We start from the raw sequence: 20953 nt of genomic DNA, 5'->3' as shown, positions 1-20953 counted from the left end.
ACTTTATATTTTATATATTTTTTATATTTGGTAACAAAGGGAACAGAAATTATTATTAATCAGTATAGGATTGTTAAAGGAAATATGATTGAGGAATAAATTTATAATAAAACTGCAACGAGATATAATTTCTAATAAAATTAGCAATATATAGCAATTAAATTAGGGTGAAAAGATGAGGCTACCTTAATGTAATTTCTTACAATTCTATACTGAGAAGAAGAATGACATTATATCAACAGCATTATTTTAATTGCAAATAATTTTGTTAATTCAATCTCACTATTAAGGAAAATCACTTTTGTTTTAATAAAATTGTATTTGTTATATTAATACTGTTATTGAGTCAATAAGATTATTTTCAATTAAAATAATGCTGTTAATATAATGATGTCATTTTTTTTCAGTGCATAAACAAGGTAATTAAAATTACTTTGCAATGTTAATTAATTATTTCTGATTTCTGCCAGAAATAGAAACATCGAATTTTTTAAATTTAAAATCATGAATATATTTTAACATTACACCTTTCTCGTTGAAAGCTTAAAAAAAATGTATTTTATTCAGGAAAAATGGGATATATAGGATAAAAAAAAGTAAAAAAATGCATATCGAAAGAAATAGGATCTTGTTATATCGCGTCTTCAATATCTAAGATCACAAGATTGTTTCCGAAGAAATTACAATAATATTAAAGTTTGTATTGAAAAATTTTTGCAAAATACAATTTATCTTTAAAGATGTATTATGTTTATTTTTACAAATGCATTAATATTTATACTTTAAAGAAACTATATATGAAAGTTGTATATACAATAATCTATTTTTTAAATATAATTTTATTGTTTATTTACATTATTATTTTGTTATAAGTTAAAATTGAAAAATTGATAAAAATTTTAATTTTTTCTATAAATATTTTAAGTCAAAACGATTTATATAAAGCTTCATTATCATTCACAGATTGATTACAAAGATTTAAAAGAAATATTTTATTTATTTATAGACCAACTAATCTTTACATTGCAATATAACTTTATATCATCTGAAATATTTAAAGTATTTGCATAATAAATTAAGGTTTTTATCGTTATTTTATAATACATTTCCATATATTTCTGTTAAAAAGATACATAGAACATAGATTTAAAAAATCTTACTAAAATAAACTTTGAGTCAGATGGTAAACTCAAATCTTTTTTATTACTTTTGTATGACCTAAAATAATCTGTAATTTTTTAAATAGCTTTTCCATTATTTTAAAAATATTTATAATACATTCTTAAATATGCAATAAAAGATCTGTCTTTTATTTCTACATTTTCTGAATTTAGTGCACTCAGTTCCGAGAGTGCAAGTAAAAAACAGATTTAAAATATATAAAAAAACAAGGAAGGTGCAAATCAACGAAATAATCGCCCGTGTTCGAGTTCAGGATACCCGATATATGCGCTCGCGATGCAACATGGATCTCTCGTGACGTCAGAGGAGCGTTACTCGCAACTTCTTTTGTGCGTCTTGAGATCCACATTTTTTTTCTCCAATGAAAATCTCGGCTAGAACTCGCTCTACATATTACTATTTATTTTTATCTCTCTCAAAGAGACAAAATTTGAATGTATCGACGCCGATAGGACATCAAGTGCCGCGATGCTCCGCGACGTCGCTCGGCTCGTCCGCCGCCGCCATTTGCTTAACGGTGGACAGGCGGGCCATCCGCCGCGTTAAAGAGGCCATTTTCAAAATATGGCTGCCCCCGTGGGGCCAAGCATAATGGCGTTCGCGGGATCAAAACAAACAACGCGGCCTGTCAAGCCGGCTGAAGCGCGCGGCCGACGTGACCGAGCCAGGTAGCCGATTTTTCTACATGGGAATCGCGCGCCCGTGTAGCGACGCAGTATCGATCTGAGCATCGCACCGGAAGTGCGTATCCGCCCGTGTGCGTGGTGGATAACGAAGGGGCCAGGAGGACCGAGGGGAGAGACGAAGGAGAAGAGAAAGAAATAAAGAAACTCCTTTTTAGCTCGAGAATTCGGCGAAGGGAGAGCGATGGATAAAAAGAACGGAAAAAGAGAGAGAAAAATGAATGAGAATGAAAGAACGGAAGTACGAATGGAGAAGTCCAGAGGAAGACCGAAAATGTGTAAAAAGACTCACCGTCGTCCGTGCCGGACGCCCACATCGTTACCGAAAACTCGCCCTCGAGCGTCTTGATCTGCACCTGCTTCTGTTCCCACTTTCTAGCCTTGGTCTCAGTGGCCATCTCGCCAAAAATCGCGTGGTCGGAGGCACGGAAACGCGTGCCACCGCTCTTACGCGCCTTCTTAGCAGCTTTACGCGACGGCCCAGGGCTGGATTCGACATAAATGTCGTTATCCGGCACGGGAATCTGGTCGTATACGCTAAGCGGATCGGCGCCAACGATCTCCTCTTGCGTCTGCAGTATGATTTCTTCTCGGCCCGGCTCCGGCAATGGCTGCAGCGCTATCATCGGCTGCCCGTCCTCGCCCTCGATCGTCGTTTCCACGGTCTCGCACGGTATCTCCACCGGTATCGCCTCTATCTCGACCTCCTGGATGTCCGGTTGGATCTCCACTTCGGTTATTATGTCCGAGGACGCCATATTAATCTCCGGCGGCGACGCCATGTTAACGTACCAAAATGGCCGGCTGGCCTGGCGACAGCGGAGCCTCGGCGGGGACTCGAGCGTCTGTGGTCACGTGACCGCACCGCTCACGTGACGCTGCCCGCCACCAGGAGGAGCCTCGAGCGCGCGCGCCTCCGTTGCTCGTCGCGGCGCCATCTTGGGAGCGCGACCAGACGTTTTTCTTTCTTTCCATTTATTCTTATTGTCACATTTTACTCACGTTTAGTTCTCGCCAGCGCGATTCCGAGATTGTTCCACCGATCGACTCAATTTTTTCATTATTATTTACATTGTTTAATCGAGGAAACGAGGTGTCTCTAAGCGACACTCAAAAAGGAGAATAGGTTAAGAGCCGTCTGGTGTCGATGGCTACGATGGACCTGTCAAAAATACCGAACGAGAAGAAATTGCATCTCTGCAAATGGTATTTTCGCGGTACGTTGACATCGCGAAGCTAAAAGGTCCTAATATTGATATTTCGCGCTTGATGATTTATGGAGTATCGTAGAATGGGATAGTTGGCACAAATTTGACAACATACATGACAAAATTGGGACATAAAACACTTTACAATTGTCTTAAAGAGACAATTTTGTATGTTTTCCAGGAAGAGACAATGTAACAAGTGATCATTTCATCTTTGTTTAATATCAACAAACAAGAATGTAATGATTCATCTGTTACACTATGTATCTCTTATGCTCGTTTCCACCAATGTAGATTAAATTTAATCTTGATTCAAATTATTCTTCATCTTTTTTAATTCTAAAAATTAAAAAAAATTAAAAAAGAATTGAGATTAAAGTTAATCTACATTGATGGAAATGAGCATTAGGCCCAGTTCCACAACTCACAATTAACTTTTAATTGAAGTTCAACTTATTTATTGTCTCTTTCCGATTCTATAACTGGAAAGAGATGAGAAATAAGTTGAACTTCGATTAAGAGTTAACCGAATGGGCTTTATTGAAAGATACCCCTTATCACCTAATTCTGAACACACTTAGGATATATTCGGGGAGACATTAGTGCTATTTGTGTCATTCTATCTTCATTGTTTACTAAATGTTAAAATAAAAATAGATGGCACAAATAGCGCTGATAGCACGCTTCTCGAATACAGCCTTACTGTCCAATCATGTTTTAAAATTCGAACCAGCATTACTTCATATTTCAACATTACAATTCAGATCTTAACACATGTATGGATTAGCAATATCTATAGATGCTTCATCCTTAAGTTAAATATTGATTGAGAACTAAAATTAGGATTAAAGCTATGAATATAGCTATGAATTTGCAGCAGTACATGATTCTTAGTGTCAAAATATAATTCTTATGTTGTTAACTTCTTTAGCTGTGTTCTTGATTTTTTGGGATAGTTGTTTCTTCTCTCCAAAATCTTTCTTCTAAAATCTAAATATGTATATATAATTTAAGTATAGAGAGAAAAAAAATAACGCAGTGCACAGCCAAAAGTCACATTTTACAACAACTTGCCAATATTTTCTTCAATTTCTCTCTGTTACAGCTGGTTTTGCACTGCTGCCATTCCTATGGGCCGTGAATGCGGTTTGGTTCTCAAAAGAAGCTTTCATAGCACCACCTTACGAGGAACAAAAACAGATTAAGAGATGTTTGTATCAATCAATTTATTTCCTACAACGAATTTTAGCCTCTCCTCTCTAATGATACGCATTTACGTTTCTTTCAGATGTGATTTTCTCTGCTATCGGAGCAGTTATTTGGACAGCTGCTTTACTAGCTTGGATAATAATCTTCCAAACCCAAAGAGCTGCTTGGGGTGAATTCGCCGATTCTATCAGCTATATAATTCCCACTGGTATTCCTTGAGTTTGATACTCCAGCGATACGCAATAATTTATTGCAGAAATATGTGCATTCAACAATTGTATATTAAACTTTGTAATATATTTATGTCATGTAAGTTCATATGGTAACATCTGATATGTAGCATACAATAAAAAAATAACATTCTTTTTTACATTTTGTATACATTAATAAAAAATATCAATTTCGAAAAGTAGCAGCGCGCTATTAGCTTTTCTCTGTTTAAAATTACATTTAGATGCGTGTAGCAGTTATGAAAAAGTATTGTCCAAAATAGATTTCCATATATTTAAATCTCTCTCTTGCATCCCTTAAGGAGATACAAGACTATAAATTATAAATACACAGATTCAAATATATAAAAACTGACATACCTCTCCGCATTTATACGCAATAATTAGCGAATTTTATTTCACGTTCTACATTTGAATAATTCTTCGTCTTTGCACATACAATCTTATATCTCTGTAAACTAATCTGGACAGAAGCTGAAACAGCGAAACATGATATGCACATTATTTGTAATATTTCGTTTTAGAATCAACTGAAACTCACAAGCAAACTCACCAGTAGAGCGAATAAATCCGCACACATAAGCATATAAAACACATTGTGCCATCCGCCCCACTGAGACACTAAACCTGCTAATAGCGGACCAATTGCAGCCCCAATACTACCAGTTCCATCGATAATGGCAGTCACTGTAGCTAAAGCTTTTGAATTTTCTCCTAAACTAGGATGAGTTCCCAGTTCGGCCGACACAGCAGTCGTTATTAATGCATAGGGACCATTCACTAAAAGCCCTCCTATCAGCAGTAATACTATATTGACGCCTAGACTAGTATTTCCGATAGAGTCGTACATAAATAACTGAAATATATAAGGCACATATGTTAAAATATACAAATGATGTATACATTCAAATCTGCATTTATGATATTGCATAGAATTCAGAAATAAGAACATTCTTTAAAGCAATGTGCTTCATTATTTAATGAATTTATAGTAATTTATATAAGCAATTATTTTTTTACAGCTCATTAATAATTAATCTAATAATTTTGTCATTTTTGTAACAAAATTCAGTCTACTATGTGGCAAAATTCAATGTATTAAGAAAAAAATTGTATTCACCGCGGGAAATGCAAGTCCAAACATTGCGGCGCATGTTAACGCGCTCATGCCACTGTAATCAGAGATGATTCCAGCTGCTATAGCACCTATTATACCGCCCACATCAAACAGAGTCGACAGATCCGCACTCAGAGTTGCGTTATATGTAGCTGCAAGAAATTCTTATTGAGACTAAAACGAGATTAATGAGACAGTAACAATAAGATTATTATTGTGAATACCTACTTGTAGCTGCGATGTACAATGGTAACCAGTAGAGGAATGTATAGCTAACAAGCTTTGCGAAAAATAGCGACAAGGAATATTCGATAACACCTGGTATCTTTATGGCTCCTATGAAGTCGATCGCGCTATTGTGAGATGTATTATGATCACGTCGGTGTCCAGATAGCATTGGGCTAGTTTCAGAGCGCTCATTTGCAACATTCTTTGAAACATATAAATTACATATTACTACTAATAGTATTTATATATGTTAGAGCATGATGAAAGCAGTTGTAATATTAATAAATGTTATAGTGACACATTGTTGTTCAAAATACATATCCTCACGTGGTTTAAAAATTACGAATAAATTTATGCATCATATATATAACACATGCATTACGTGATTTATGTTACATTTTAAAGCTAAATAGCAGTGTTAACTGTAGGCATGCACTTACGTCGGTAGTAAGTTGTTCACGGTAGACACAGCGATAGATGACACGCTAGGTAGAGTAGACGCTTATTTATTATGGAAGTGCAAACTATAATTCTACTAAAAATAATTAATCTTGATACTTGCATTATTAAAAAAAAACCTAGGAAAACTAAAAGAACTTTATATAAAATTGTAATTATAGTAAAGTATAGAGAACATGCTTATAATCAAATTACAAACATGCTATTACGTGTTAATAGGAAAATGTATTACACTACAAATTTTACACTTATTAAAATTAAAAAAACATCTATTATGATAATAGACTAATATTTGCTGAGTGAAAAAGCGTCAACAAATATTTAGTAATTATGACAAACTTACATCCTCGTTGACACTATGAGATTCGTAACCTCCGTCAAACGAGTCATCGTCCGAACTATTCGTTACAATTTTTCGATATCCGAGGGAAGCGGGCGAGCTATATCCTAAGTCGATAGGATTTGGTATTAGGAACAGGAAGATCACAAATCCCATCAGTCCCATTACCACTCCAGGCACAATGAAACTCAAACTCCAATCGGACTCGACGTATGCCGCCGCGATTAAACTACCTAATATATTTCCTAAGGATGTATGAGAATTCCATACTCCAAAGATCAAGCCACGCTTGCCTTTTCCAAACCAATTTCCCACAACAGTTACTACGCCTGGCCATCCAGAAGTTTGAAAGATTCCGCCTAGTGCCTATGTACAAAAAAAAGGGAAAAATATCTTTATTAATATGCTTTATAATAGGTGCTTTCCATTTAATAACAACACAAGTCGATGCAAGTTGTTCTATTTTTCTTAGCATTTCGCGAGTAACAAAGAGAGTACAATATTTGGATCAATTTGTATCATCAAATAGAAAACACTTAATGTGTTATTGATATTTACCTGCACGAAAATAAAGTACCATAGATTGTGAATATTGTATGGTTTAGCGATTCCAAACAGGTAACATGATATGCCTGAAGCAAGCATACCAATGGAAAGGAAGTATCGCAGATTTACTCTCTCCGCTATGAACCCACTGTGTGAAAAGAAAAGATTAATATTATTGATAAAATTCCCTTGTGCCGTGTAATAAACTCATTTCAAGATATCCACCTGAAAAACATAGCCACTGCATATGCAAACAGAAATGCTGAATCCAGCATGCCAAGTAATGCTGGTGCATCTTCCGTATCTGTAAAAATAATGTAGCACAAATTATTTGCATATTCGAGTATTTATTTCCTCCATACAGAAAAATATGCTAAGAAAAATAATTACCGTTTACTTTTTTCTCTTATAAATAAATATATATATATAATTTTTCTCTTATAAATAACAATAATCTTTAATAAAAAAATATTTTTGATAGATAATAGTCTCAAAATATATTTTTTTACAAATGTTATAGAAAACTCATATATTTAAAACAACAATCTTTTTTTTTAAAAACATTACAAAATTTTATCGAAAAAGCGATTTTATACAGAAAGCAAATTGAATTTTAATATAATCTTGATTGAAGTAAATATTTAATTTATTAGGCTTCAAAACATATTTTGAATAAATTTGATGCTCGTGATAAACTTATGATAAATTTGCGAATACATGAATTTTTAAAATACTTCAAACAAGTAATTAATATTAGGTGTGGGATAAAATTCATGGCGTTTTTCCCGTTAGATGGCATTAAAAAAACGCCACGAACTTTTTTTCACATCTAATATTTAAATATATATATTTAAGTAATATATAATAAATATATATATTTAAATGTATATATTTTTCTATTATCCAATATTTCTCCTTACCAAATGGAGCCCAATCACACCAGGTATCTCGGTTACTAACATTTACAAAAATATCCGCAGGTACTGGTAGATTGCTGCAATTGAGACTTAAAACATTCTTCACTACAGATATCGGTTTCCGAGTCAAATGATAACAAGTATATGCTAGATAAGTAAGCGCCAATATGCCTCCTTGGTGCCATGCTGTCCAATTGATACGACGATGCTCGCAGCAACCGTTGCACATACATCTTGCACATTGCAAACCCCATGGTAGATCTCTCGTCGGTCCATTCATATTAATACTTTTTTGTAGTATTTAATAGTGTATTTTGTACTCTGATTATAGGATTCTTTTTGTGCAGAAGCAAGATAAAATAATCTTTTCGTCTTATCGTAATTGACGTAGTAAGTAAAATGCAACTGAATTTAATTAAATAATATTTAGATTTCACAATAAAATATTAATTAGCTAAATAGACAAACACATAGAGATCTCTTGTGATTTCTGGATAAGTTATTCAAGTATGGTATTATTTCCACGATGTTTTGCATAATACTGATCATTTGTTCACAAATGTCCAAGATAAAGTATCAAACAAGGCCTAAACTAAATTTTAACAATGATACTTATGACAGTGGTAAATAAATGCAGCTGTCAATATAACCTAGAAATAGAACAAAGAGATCTGTAAAAAGTTTAAAGAGTGGTGATTACCAAGCGACTGAATATTACCTACATTTGAGAGTGATTCTGGAAGCAGATAAAAATTCTTGGTAAATGCAGTCCTACCTATTGTCTTTCTTCTCCCTCCTTTTTCTTCGAAATGCAATGTTTATACTAAACGAGATGACTATTGTACGTCAGCAACGCCCATGGACGCACTCCTGCATAGATGTGTTGAGGGAATGTCTATCGCGTCGATGCTAATTGCAACGTTTTTAAATACAATAATTGTTACATGATTCTTGAACAACGTTGTGTCACATTAAGTTAAACATATCGCACGATTGCGTTGTGCGACTCCATTTGACTCCATTGATGTGAGTCACGATCGATTTGAGGTTATGTCAAATATTCTCTGAAAATTTTTTTCTAATTTTTCATGTAATTTTTCAAAATTTTCTGAGTAATTTTATAATTTTTTAGGAAGTTGCTCAAATTTTTTTATACAAATTGAAATACTTTTCAGAAATGCTTATAAAGTCTATATTTTTTTTAGAATTTTATATACATATGAATTAAATATTCTAAAATTTCTCATTCTATAATTTCTAATAAATCTTATAAATCTGATAAAAACTGAAGAAATCTGAAGAAAGTATTTTTTCAGTAATTATAGAATAAACAATCTTAGAAATTTTAGAATATTTTTGAAAAAAGTTATTCCAATATTATTCTAAAATTCTAATTTGTATAAAAATTCCGAAACAAATTTTCATTAGAAATTTAAAAAACTAAAATTTTGTATGTACATGAATATAGGTGTATAATATTTATTTATATTATATACTCACATTACTATATTTTATGATTACAGAATAGCGTGACAGAAATTTCACAATTTGGACAATTTGTATCACTATACAATGCCATGAGTGACCTTAAAGTGTATCCTTATTTTACAAATGATTTGTTTATAATAATATTTACTATCCAATTTACTATTTTTAAAACCTTAACATTATACAGAGAATTGTCTGTGTCTTTTCCAAGCACCAGAGAAGCAGAAATTGTATATCAAGTACTTCGGGTCGATGAGGAACCACCGCGTAGTGATGCCACAAAGAAGCTTACATTAAATAATAATATTTTAGAAGTGTAAGCTTAAAATTGCATTAAATATTTGTAAATGTTATTTTAACATTTATCATTTTCTGTACAGGTCATTCAGTGGTAAGGAAGCAAAGAAAGTACGTGTGGCACTTACATCTTTCTTTGATAATCTACTACTAGTTACAGAAACCATCGAAAAATTTGGTCCACCTGAACTGACATATAGTCATTACGGAGCCAACAATTAGCCAATTATATTTATCTGTTAGTTTCAAATATACATGCGTTATGGAGCACACTCCTGCGCCTTACGGTCCCAGGGCTGTCTATGGATATGCCATGTACATCGGATCGAATATGTTATTCCTGTTGTACATGATATGGGCGATAATACCGGACAAGGTGCTGCATGATTATTTAGGCCTGACTTATTGGCCCTCCAAGTATTGGGCAATTGCGATTCCTATATGGGCATTGACCGCTCTAACCACATTTGCATTTTTAATTTATCCTGCTATCAATATGTTGATAACTCCGGACATCGATGACATCCGAACTATTACGGACAAGTATGCCCTACAAAATGTCGAAACTACTCCAGGAGGAATACCAACTGTATCCGACATACCGATCACAGAAGTCTGTAGGAGATTATATTTGAGAAAAAAATAATCTATAAAAATCTTTATCAGTAATTATAATTTATTTTTTTTACATTGAGGTGGATGTACAGTTAGAAATAATAATTAAGAAACGCGTGTTATGCGAATCTAACAAATGAATGACAAATCTCTAAGCATAGTCCCGGTAAAAAATTTTTCATGCAAGAATATGTATAAATATGTATAAACATGTACGGACATATTTCATATATAATTATACATGTTTATGAATATATTATGCATGTTTGTGTATGTTTAGACATATTCATGCATAAAAAATTTTTTATTAGGATGTAAAAGCACTTTATTTAAAAAATTTTTTAAGAAGCCAAATAATAAATATTATAAATATAAATTTATATTGTAATTAAAATCCATAATTTTTCGAAACTTGTATTATGGGACCATTTCCAAAATAAACGACTTATTCTATTCTCTATAATACATTAAATTATATACAACATTGAGATCTATTAGCATTGAAGATTAATCGACATTGTTTTTCTTATAACATAAAAATCTGTCATACATAATTAATGATACATATATATATATTTTTTTTTTATTGTGTATATATATTTTATACAAGTATATTATATAATATTGTGTACATCACTGTAAGAGATGCGCCACGTTGTACATTACATAATTCGATGCTTATTAGTATAGTCCATGGAATGAAAGTATTAACATTAGATTTACGCGATGATCTGATTTATAATGAGAAACTTAATTCTTGAAAACGACATATGTGAGCGGAATGATGCTGACGGAAACGACAATCCTTCCATATCCGATTTTCATATCGAGAATCCTCATAAAACGATAGTGAATCTACGACAATTGTTAAATGATAAAATCAGTAAAAACGAGATATTTTATAGCTTTGAAATTGTTTCCACGAGGAAATCCGGTGTGTTTTACCGAAGGTCTGTATAACTAAAAGACATCAGGTAGAATTAGATCGAGCACTAGTATGACACACTGAGTCTTAGAATTAGAACATTAAGAACAAATTTTTCTCAAAACTTTTGGTATGGATTCGTGGTGGTATTTATTGAGGTTATAACTGTGCGTAATCCTAAATTTTCTTAAAATAATTAATATTAATATTTAAATTATGTGCTGCTCAAGAACACGAGTATCGAGCATTAAAATTCATAATACATATTAAAAATATATATTTATATATACATAAATATTTATAATGTATAAATGAATACGAATATTATAGGTTTCTCATAGATATGGAAGAGTATTCGCCTCTCTTTTATGCATTAACGTGGCATAATGAAGCAACTTCCAACAACGATGGTTATCTGCCATTGGATCTGGCAGAGAATTTTCCGGCCAATACTCTTTTACATTTAGCAGCTAAAGGTCTAAAGCGTGACGAGGTCATTTATATCCTGAAAAAAGCTCTTGCTTTCGGGATAATTAATATATTTGCATTACGAGGAGGTAATTTAACTCTTCCGCCAAATTTCCGATTTTCTTAATCGTGTTTTATATTTGTATTTTTATATTTGTATTTATAATTACAAATATATCTCTAATGTTTTATTAACGTGGATAAACTTAATAATTTTTAATGGAAAAAAATTAAATTATAAAATTACAAATTATTTAAAAATTTTAAAACAGTTTAATTAATTCGATTAAAGATTGATTGGAATTTGATCGAAATACTTTTTTTTAATTTGTATTAAATTTGTATTAAATTTTTTATAGCGGCATAATTCGAATCCCCAAAAAATAAAAAGATCTAAATAGAAATTAAAAAATATATTTTTAATTTAATTGTTGAGATATATTTTGGCAAGCTCGAGATACAATCGCATTAGTGTATTTCGTAATGTCATTATGTTAAACGATTGATTTGCATGCCTGCGATTATATCAGATCCGGGAGAATTCGCAATAAAACCGGTCCTCGAGTGGCTCGAGTTTTATCGATCTGTCCGAGTGTTTAAAACTTGGACAGATCGATAATGTCCTATAATGTTCTCTTTGTTTCTTATTTTTTACCTTTATTTTCTTATTTCTGACGAAAGTGATAATCAACTTTGAAAAAGACAAGAAATACATCAAAAGAAATGCGATTGTTGATAAAATGTCGCAAAGAAGAAAAAAACATGAAGACAAAAGTAAGACACAGAAAGCAAAAAACATATTGAAAATTAAATTAGGTTTTATTCCAATGCATTGTTTAGATTTTTTGTAATGTTTTTAAGCCGGCCACATAGGTTCATATAAATTTGTCATGTTGTCAAGTATACATGCTTGTGTAAGTCATCCAAGGAAAAAATGCATCATGCATTAAATATGTACCATAGCTTTACTGCAATTAAATTAAATTAAATTTAAATTTATAGTAAATTAGTAGTAAATTAAAATTTACTAATAAAGTTGTGCAAGTTAACTTGACAACTTTATTAAATAGACAAGTGTACTTGAATGAATGTGGCTGACCTTAGGTATCTTTTAGACAATGATATATTTCAAAAAACGTGTTTTTTTCTGATATTTTATGTTCTGGATTGTCGGGAAAGTACACATTTAGCCGAATTGCAGATTCGTTATCCGAGAATGGTGACTTCGAACATGCAGCGGATCTGGTAGTTTTTATCAGACAGCGATTTGGCGATACATTCTGCGTGTGCGTTGCGGGTTATCCGCAAATGCATCCCGAATCGCCGTCTAAGGAGCTTGACTTACATTACCTGAAAGCGAAAGTAATCGACAACGTAGTTGTGCGAGTTATATCTTATATCTCTAATTTATTGAGCAAGAGACGCATTCAACACAAAAGCAGCAACATTGTATTGTTACGGCCACTTGATTGCATCAATGTTACTTTGAGTTTATAAGTGAGGTTTAAAACTCTCATTTTCTCTTTTTAAGACTAAAAGAGAGGACGAGATAGAGAGAGTTTTAAGCTTCGCTTAAAGTTAAAATAACGTTGATGTAATCAGGCTTAAGATGATACTTTTTTCCTGGATTGCTCATTTAATGAAACTAGAATTACATCACACAATTAATACAGAACTTCTAGTAATTTACTAAGTGCAAGCAATCAAGGAAAAAATGCGTCATGTATTATAAGTCTTATTATTAATTTAAATTAAATTTTATTTAATTTAAATTAATTAATTTAAATTAATTTTATTTAATTAATTTCTAGTCAATTTAAATTACATTCCTAGTAATCTCTTGCTCGGAAATTGCTCAGCGAGCAAGAATTTCAGTTTTTAAATACTTATAGGTAGAAGCAGGTGCGGATTTTATCATAACGCAAATATGTTTCGATTCTCGAGTCCTAATAAATTTCGTGAGGGATTGTCGAGAAATCGGGATCCAAATTCCGATTCTACCTGGGATTCTCATCCCGACAAATCATGCGTGTCTAGAAAAAATGATAGACAAATGCAGGCTCGATGTGCCGATCAAAATTAAAGAAGAGTTAGCACGAATGAAAGATGACGATCAAGCGGTGAGGAAATATTCAGTCGACTTGATAGCGCAGATAATTACGGACGTGATTAGAAATGGAGCAACATATGGTTTTCATTTATTCACACTGAATAGGTAAAACATCAATAATAATGTTTTAAATTTAAATGAGAGTAATACTAAATTCAAAAAAAATAATTTTTTTTTGTGTTTCGCATATGTATTTATATTGTAGATTATCGCTGGTGACGGAAATATGTAAACACATAGAATCTTTCAAAGCTGAAAAGCTATAGAAAAACATGATATTCAGCAGTCCTTGAATGTCCTTGGAATTATACTGAAATATATACTTTATATACAATTACGCAGAAAAATTAAAGGATCATTTTGTCCGTCCTCAAAAATAGGTAAATATTCAAAAGAATATAACTTCGTCAAGAATTATAACGAGATTTTTAAAAAAACATTTTAAAGTTTGAAATATTTATTTTCAAGATTGGTAATTGATATTTCGATCAGATTGATTTTTTACGGAGCTATCCCAGAGAGAAATGATAATGAATCGACATCTTACCTATTTTTGAGGACGGAATAGGTGATCCTTTAATTTTTTTACATAGAATATTTTGGAAAGATTTTATAGAAAAAACCTGAAATTTTGGAGCTTGCCTGGAATTTATTAATTCTTCATTCCAAAAAAAAAATAGAGCGTGAAAAAAGAAAAAAATAAGAAGAAGAAAAGTTGTGTTTGAGTCTCCTTTTTTAAAGATGTAATAATATAAATTATAGAAAATGAGAAACTTAAATTTAATATCTAAAATTGAACAATAGAAAAATTGTTTGTGTTGCTGGAATATTCGTTTGATATTATTTACAAAGCAATAAATAATATCGTTCCAAATTTGTTAACATTTTAATTCGTATAAAATCCTAACTTAAATACAATATAATATTGTGCAAATGATAAAAATTAATTAAATAATGAAAATTAATCGATGAAATAAAGGAAAATCAAAATTTTTACCTGGAATATCTTGAAATTATTCTTGAATTGAAATCTAGTCAGATTTTGCTGAACACCATAGAAAACTAATCATATTTTGTAGACATACATTGTACGGGATATAAATGATATAAATCATATGATATAAACAAAAAAAACATATTGCATAAATATTTACATTGTAGATGTACGGGATGATATAAATCATAAAAACATAAATATTTACTGTATTACGAATGAATTTTAGAATGAATTTCATTTTAGAATGAAAAATTTCTCATTAAAATTGATTCCTGAAAGAAGCTATTTCCATAATGTCAATCAAATCTGTTTTCTGCCAGATATTAGAAAAGTTGTGTCTGCAAAAATTCATTCGTAAGATGTTCACAATGCAGTAAATATTTATGTTTTTATATCATCCTGTACGTCTACAAAATACGATTAGTTTTCTATTATCATTAATAAATCGATTAATATTAATCAAAAGAAGATTATAAACATATGACTTACTTGTTCCTAATCATAATTTCTAATTTCATCAGAAACTGTAACAGTTTCATTACAATCTTATTTATGCGTTCATGTAAATAACAACAATAATGATGATGACGATATGATAATAGATATTCCATAAATGTATTTAATTATCTATAATACTAATATGTAACTTGAAATTTCATTACAATCAAAAAGTAATTAAAAAATAATAACATTAAATAAAATTGATAAAAGTACCGATATTTTCATTTATACAATACATTTTTCAAATTATTACAATAATTATTTAAAAAAATCGATTTCTTCGAAACTATGGACCAATAGCTGAAACATATGAACACGTATCGTTTTTTTTCGCTCAAGAATAGCCTAATAAAAAGCGCATTAAAATCCCCGACCCCATCACCTGGTGTTTTCCCTTGTTAGATTCAGTGAAAAAAGAATCTTATAACAGTTACAAAATTTTTCTGCTCGAACGCAACTCTTAATTGGTCTGTTCGCGTTGCTCGAAATTCTTGAATATTCTTGCACTTAAAATAAGATAGATACATATTTGGACGTTGAAAAGAGAAGAAGCGAAGATACTGAGTACAAAAAAGTGCAACGCGAATCGATTGTGAAATTTCAAGACGGGGCACACCACGGCCACAGTCGCTCCTGAAGCGGTCTGAAGCGCGCCGCAGTCGGGTACCGCTCGAATGCATGCGCGCGCAGCGTAGCGGCGAAAGCGGCGCGGCTGGAACCAGCGGAGGTGGCGGAGCCAGTCGAGTTGGAGCGTCGCAGCACCGCGTGGTTCGGTCGATTAGTCAGACGGTCGAGTCGGTCAGTTTGAGGGTACGTGACACCTGCGCAGATTACAACCCACGCAAGAAAGAGGATGGCACTATTCCGCTTTACTCCGAAACGCTGCCTTGATGTGCAGGTGAGTCCCTTGTCTTCCTTAAAGCCTCATTCTTCCCTTTTCTCGTGCCTTTTCCCCTCTCCTCCCCGCGTGAGAAAGTTAGCACCGCTCTCATGCGATTTCGCGCCTTTCGAATTTATCAGTCGTGTGTTCAATACAAAGGAAAACTCGACGGGCGTTCGAAATTCGAAATTCTGCGAACGTGGACACCTTCGAAAACCATTCCGGGGCGATTTTCGTCGACCGCAGTGATTTTCACCGCGAACGACTGACCGCAGTGTTCTCTATCGACCGGCTTGAACAGAACCCTCCCGTTCCGCGAAAGAACATAGATAGATAGGCTTCCGAATTTGTCGATAGGAAGACGATCGAGCGACCGCGATCGATTTTACGATCCGTCCTGCAACAGAGCATTTTTCTTGTTCTATATAAGATAGGTGCTTTTGAAAAGGACATTTCCTGAGTGTGTGAGTCATGTATATATGTGCTTCTTGCGGAGTGCATGTTGATCGGTCATTGTGTGCGAGGAGTCTACTATAGAATTAGAGACCTTTCGTTTTCGGCCGAGTGGCGAGGGAAGGAAGCGGCAAACTGCGGTTTAACGCGTGTTCGTGTTATGTGACCTTGCAGGAATATCATTAGCCGATCATGTTCATCGGAAATAAATTTTTTTTTAAATGAGTAAATAGCTTTGTATTAGTAAATATATAATAAAATATATAATAAAAAATATATAATAAAAAAATAAAGTTCCTCTCTTTAAATAGGATTTATTCTCGATATAATTCATTTCCATCTATATATATATGCATATATATTTAGCCTGAATATGTCTATGTAAGCTTATGTTGCGCGTGATTCGATTATTATGAACATCAACGACATTTGTTAAAATGAGTAAAGTTATCCGGCAAACATAAGTTATATGTAACGTATCTGTTGTAATGTTCCATTCAACACTATAACTGTAATTCTTTTAATTTTAACCCACACATGTCATATTACAGTTATATTGTGCATTAATTATAACAATATAACTGTAATGTAACACACCTGTTATATCACAGTTATATTGTTGAGTGGGAAATTACAATTAACAGGTACGTTACATGTAACTTTGTGTTTGCTGGATAGCATTGTATCAAATTTTCTTCAAATAGAGCTTATTCTCAATATACATCCGTTTTCTTTCTCTTATTTCTATATATTTAACCTAAATATGTCTGTCTAGGTGAATGTTGCACTTGTTTCACGCAAGACTCAAACCTTACAAAGCTAATTAACGGTTAGAAAGAAATTAATTCGACGTTGAAATTAGCATAATCTTATATACTCGGTGTCTCATAAAACCGTAGTTCCTTTTTCTTTTTTTTTAGGAAAGATCTCTCTTTGGAGTCTATTAAAAACTTCGATATACTTGAACTCTACATTGAAGTTCTGCATTGGAGCATGCTACAAAGAGAATTATATAATAATCGGATTTCCCAGTTTCCTTCAAACATTTAAGTCAATCGATCCACAACAGTTGATGCCACGCGTCTTCATGTAACTTCAGCACTCGGTGACACGTCACATGCACGTAAAATGCATCGTGTTTGCATCGCATCGAATCGATTTGGGAACGTCCTGAGATCGACTCATTCGTTCCAAAAATGATACAGATTTATTCATTGCAAATGCATTCTAGCACCCACTTAAACATTTCTCCAGCCTACTTTAAGTTTAATTTTAAATGAATATGCTTATGCCGAGAAAAATCCCGCCGATATGCGTTCTACATACCTAATAACAGGAATTAAGGTTTCCTATTAGCGTAAAGTAATATATTAACATAAATAAATTTTTATCTATCATTGACATATAGCATACATTCAACAGTATTTATATAATTAAAGCGTAAAAAAGAGAAACATACATTAGATACCCATATTTATATCTAAATATATTTTACATTCAAATATAGGGAAAATATACACAGTAAAAATAGACTTGATATTTAATAAAATATAATAAAATTAAAATAAAATATAAATAAACATAAGAGAAATATTATACATTTATATATATATTTATTATCTTAATATATTATATCTTAATATTTTACGTTCAAACGCGGAGAAATTATACACAACGTAAATAAGTGACGTAAATAAGTTTTGTATTTAATAAAATAAAATAAATGAAGATAGAAAATATATTATACAATTTTATATTTAGATATTAGAAAAAATAACAGTATTTCGTTAATAATAATGAAGTATCACAGTTTAAAAAAAGTAGATAACTAGCTAAATCCTTGAGTTTAATCAATATATATGTTTTTCCACATCTAACTGTCTTTTAAAATAATTTTTTAATTGATAGTTTTAGAGCTTGCGTAGGAACGATCTCGTGCTATCTGCGTTCGCAAATCTCTAAAGATACATCTGTGCTTGACCTATATTTGGTATTAATTACGGTGTTAATTATGATTCTTGCATAACAAACGTTTTAATGGAATATCAATATTAAATGCTTGATTTTGCCGATACAATCAGATACATTCATAAATGGAAATGCAAATGTCAATTATTATTGTAATCTGTATGAATTATTCATTCTTCCCATAACGAAGGTAGACAGTGACGAAAGGAAATTTAAAAAAGAGAATCTCATCGCACGTGGTGATTTATATTGGCGCAATTTATATTAGCAATAAAAAAATTATCATAGAAAAGAACGAGTGAGTTGATGATGGTATGTTCTTTGCCACAAGACTGACGTCAGATATTTTTTCTCTTTAATTAATACATGTAGAATTTTACGATGTATAATAGAGGGAAGAAAACCGTATTGTGTGTCGATCAACGACAATCTCTCTCTCTCTCTCTCTCTCTCTCTCTCTCTCTCTCTCTCTCTCTCTCTCTCTTCCCTCTTCTTTCTCTTCTTTCCCTCTTTCTCCTGTTTATTACTTTTGTTAATTGCATTCTATCCTTACATTTTTCTTTTACTTTTACATTTTTAGAAGGCTTGCCTTAAAACATAAAAAGTAAGAAAAACATAAAGATAGAGATATGCAATTGATAAATAATAAACAATAAATGCATCTATTTATCTATCTCCTTTCTTTCTCTTTTAAAAGAAGAAAAAGAGAAGAAATAGATAAAGAAGAACAAACAATTTCACGATCGAGTTCGAGTTTGTGTGTTTCTGATTTCATGTGAAGAAAATCCATTTCTACATGCGATTACACTTATTACAATGCGTCTTCAATGCATTTATACACATTCGAAATCCACTCGCGTGCATTCGTTCGACTGACACGAGTCGCATAACTTCGCGAAATTAATTACACGCGGTGACCGAAAAAGAAGTATCTTTATTTAGGAGTAATTTTGAGCATTTTGAATGATGAGATAATTCACGAATTTCTGAATTGCACGATTTAATGCAGTTTTCCACATTCAATATTTTATATCATGTTTTTAGGACTCCTGCACACAAATTACCGCAATTAAGCAGTCAATAAATCAATATTTTTTATTTACTACTGCTTACTTACATTTGCCTTACGTTCTCTACTGTGATTGGTCGATTTCCTACGTTTAAATCCGGATCTACAATAAGTGTTTTAAGCCATAAGAAATTGACCAACTACAGTCGAATGCGAGGAGAATAATTTATGATCGTTCATTTTTTATGGCTTAAGACTTAAAAATCTATTGTAAATCTGGGATAATGGGCCTTCTAGTATCATAAATCAGAAGTCAGAAGCTAAAAATTCATCAACCAATCACAGTCCTCAATTTTTAACTTCTGACTTCTGGTTTATGACTAATGGCTTATTGTAGAAGGCTCATTATAATTAGTCTTACTTCTTACTTGTTACGTCTTTCTGTGTGGCCATGGCCCTTATATTACACATTTTTATGCTATGTAGAATGTAGTCTAACCGCAACATATAGTTTACAACATGCTCCAACGTGTTACGACACGTTTTAGAACAGAAGTCGCTCTGGAGTTCGAGCGGTGTTTTTTAATTGAATTTGGATCAATATTTCGATATGAAGCGGCTAATGTATATACAATATGCATTAAATAACAATAAAAATTTCCACGGGGAAGTTGTCAATAAATCTTAATTTTCCGGGCTTATTCTCTCTCTTTGAAATACAATTCATCTGAGACAATTGAACTCTTGAGATGCGCAAAGGTGACGTAACGATCACACGGAGAGAAACGAGGTTTCTGCTTTTCCGTGCCCGTAATGAGAAAATAATATCGACAAGGCGTTGCACAACGCGCGCACACGTAAAGCAGAATTCTTTTTACATATCCACGTGGTATGCACAAGAACGCGGTACTCGACTCCGTTTCCCTTTCGTCTCGCTGGCGCAGAGTGTCCATTGAGCAGTTTTGCAAGACGCTGGGCTAATTTTAGCAGCGATTTCGAGGCCGAAAATCCTCTTGCGCCCTGCTGTCCTCGTAATCCACATCGACCGACCATAACCCTGCTGGTCCCGCTGACGTTCTAATTAGACCAAGTTGCCTTAATCGTCAAGTAATCGCCTTGAGGA

At 32.6% G+C, this 20953-nt stretch overlaps 7 protein-coding genes across 9 annotated transcripts in view; 5 read left to right on the top strand and 2 right to left on the bottom strand.

Moving 5' to 3' along the window:
- LOC108688498 (transcriptional repressor protein YY1-like) overlaps positions 1 to 2725 on the bottom strand; it is a 4549-nt gene extending 1824 nt beyond the window's left edge. For both annotated transcript variants that reach the window (XM_018194784.1, XM_018194785.1), the window contains exon 1: positions 2158 to 2725. In XM_018194784.1, the coding sequence (XP_018050273.1) occupies positions 2158 to 2647 (490 nt within the window). In that variant the 5' untranslated portion in view covers positions 2648 to 2725. The remainder of the gene's footprint in view (positions 1 to 2157) is intronic.
- Positions 2726 to 2807: 82 nt separating this feature from the next.
- Positions 2808 to 4652, top strand: LOC108688499 (gamma-secretase subunit pen-2). The gene is made up of 3 exons (XM_018194786.1): positions 2808 to 3082; positions 4179 to 4283; positions 4362 to 4652. The coding sequence occupies exons 1-3, from the start codon at positions 3013 to 3015 to the stop codon at positions 4499 to 4501; spliced, it is 315 nt and encodes a 104-aa protein (XP_018050275.1). The 5' UTR covers positions 2808 to 3012; the 3' UTR covers positions 4502 to 4652.
- A 52-nt stretch (positions 4653 to 4704) lies between these two features.
- Positions 4705 to 8512, bottom strand: LOC108688436 (glucose-6-phosphate exchanger SLC37A2). Its single transcript, XM_018194696.1, has 9 exons — positions 8123 to 8512; positions 7428 to 7506; positions 7215 to 7350; positions 6660 to 7022; positions 6298 to 6342; positions 5858 to 6059; positions 5633 to 5781; positions 5066 to 5368; positions 4705 to 4986 (listed from the first exon to the last, which is right to left on the bottom strand). Exons 1-9 carry the CDS (start codon positions 8397 to 8399, stop codon positions 4918 to 4920), a joined length of 1623 nt encoding a protein of 540 aa, XP_018050185.1. The 5' UTR covers positions 8400 to 8512; the 3' UTR covers positions 4705 to 4917.
- A 361-nt stretch (positions 8513 to 8873) lies between these two features.
- LOC108688444 lies at positions 8874 to 10126 on the top strand. 2 transcript variants are annotated; one of them, XM_018194707.1, is made up of 4 exons: positions 8874 to 9145; positions 9643 to 9713; positions 9795 to 9923; positions 9988 to 10126. In XM_018194707.1, exons 2-4 carry the CDS (start codon positions 9697 to 9699, stop codon positions 10124 to 10126), a joined length of 285 nt encoding a protein of 94 aa, XP_018050196.1. In that variant the 5' UTR covers positions 8874 to 9145; positions 9643 to 9696. The 2 variants fall into 2 exon arrangements, with proteins under 2 accessions (XP_018050196.1, XP_018050197.1); XM_018194708.1 differs by having other exon boundaries at positions 8874 to 9166.
- Positions 10127 to 10154: 28 nt separating this feature from the next.
- Positions 10155 to 10681, top strand: LOC108688443 (phosphatidylinositol N-acetylglucosaminyltransferase subunit P). The gene has a single exon (XM_018194706.1). It carries the CDS (start codon positions 10167 to 10169, stop codon positions 10548 to 10550), a length of 384 nt encoding a protein of 127 aa, XP_018050195.1. The 5' UTR covers positions 10155 to 10166; the 3' UTR covers positions 10551 to 10681.
- Positions 10682 to 11249: 568 nt separating this feature from the next.
- Positions 11250 to 14131, top strand: LOC108688459 (methylenetetrahydrofolate reductase). Its single transcript, XM_018194725.1, has 4 exons — positions 11250 to 11469; positions 11775 to 12001; positions 13114 to 13274; positions 13805 to 14131. The coding sequence occupies exons 1-4, from the start codon at positions 11261 to 11263 to the stop codon at positions 14129 to 14131; spliced, it is 924 nt and encodes a 307-aa protein (XP_018050214.1). The 5' UTR covers positions 11250 to 11260.
- A 2031-nt stretch (positions 14132 to 16162) lies between these two features.
- The window catches only part of LOC108688413 (probable citrate synthase 2, mitochondrial), a 23720-nt gene continuing 18929 nt past the window's right edge, over positions 16163 to 20953 (top strand). The window contains exon 1 of the mRNA XM_018194657.1: positions 16163 to 16418. Within this exon, the coding sequence (XP_018050146.1) occupies positions 16374 to 16418 (45 nt within the window). The 5' untranslated portion in view covers positions 16163 to 16373. The remainder of the gene's footprint in view (positions 16419 to 20953) is intronic.

Source organism: Atta colombica, unplaced genomic scaffold (assembly GCF_001594045.1).
Source record: "Atta colombica isolate Treedump-2 unplaced genomic scaffold, Acol1.0 scaffold233, whole genome shotgun sequence".
In the NCBI taxonomy this organism is placed as follows: domain Eukaryota; kingdom Metazoa; phylum Arthropoda; class Insecta; order Hymenoptera; family Formicidae; genus Atta; species Atta colombica.
Note: the sequence above shows the minus strand (reverse complement) of the source record. Positions and strands in the feature narration are given on the sequence as shown.

Bases quoted from the DNA above. Each gene is read 5' to 3' on its own strand.
- LOC108688499 (XM_018194786.1), top strand. From the start codon at position 3,013: ATGGCTACGATGGACCTGTCAAAAATACCGAACGAGAAGAAATTGCAT. The intron at 3,083-4,178 runs GTACGTTGACAT...TCTCTGTTACAG, and splicing joins CTGCAAATGGTATTTTCGCG to CTGGTTTTGCACTGCTGCCA. The intron at 4,284-4,361 runs GTTTGTATCAAT...CGTTTCTTTCAG, and splicing joins ACAAAAACAGATTAAGAGAT to ATGTGATTTTCTCTGCTATC.
- LOC108688436 (XM_018194696.1), bottom strand. From the start codon at position 8,399: ATGAATGGACCGACGAGAGATCTACCATGGGGTTTGCAATGTGCAAGA. The intron at 7,507-8,122 runs GTAAGGAGAAAT...TTATTTTTACAG, and splicing joins GTGTGATTGGGCTCCATTTG to ATACGGAAGATGCACCAGCA. The intron at 5,782-5,857 runs GTAGGTATTCAC...AATTTCTTGCAG, and splicing joins ATTGTACATCGCAGCTACAA to CTACATATAACGCAACTCTG.
- LOC108688444 (XM_018194707.1), top strand. The intron at 9,924-9,987 runs GTAAGCTTAAAA...TTTTCTGTACAG, and splicing joins AATAATAATATTTTAGAAGT to GTCATTCAGTGGTAAGGAAG.
- LOC108688443 (XM_018194706.1), top strand. From the start codon at position 10,167: ATGGAGCACACTCCTGCGCCTTACGGTCCCAGGGCTGTCTATGGATAT.
- LOC108688459 (XM_018194725.1), top strand. From the start codon at position 11,261: ATGAGAAACTTAATTCTTGAAAACGACATATGTGAGCGGAATGATGCT. The intron at 12,002-13,113 runs GTAATTTAACTC...GCCGAATTGCAG, and splicing joins TATATTTGCATTACGAGGAG to ATTCGTTATCCGAGAATGGT. The intron at 13,275-13,804 runs GTAATCGACAAC...AAATACTTATAG, and splicing joins TACATTACCTGAAAGCGAAA to GTAGAAGCAGGTGCGGATTT.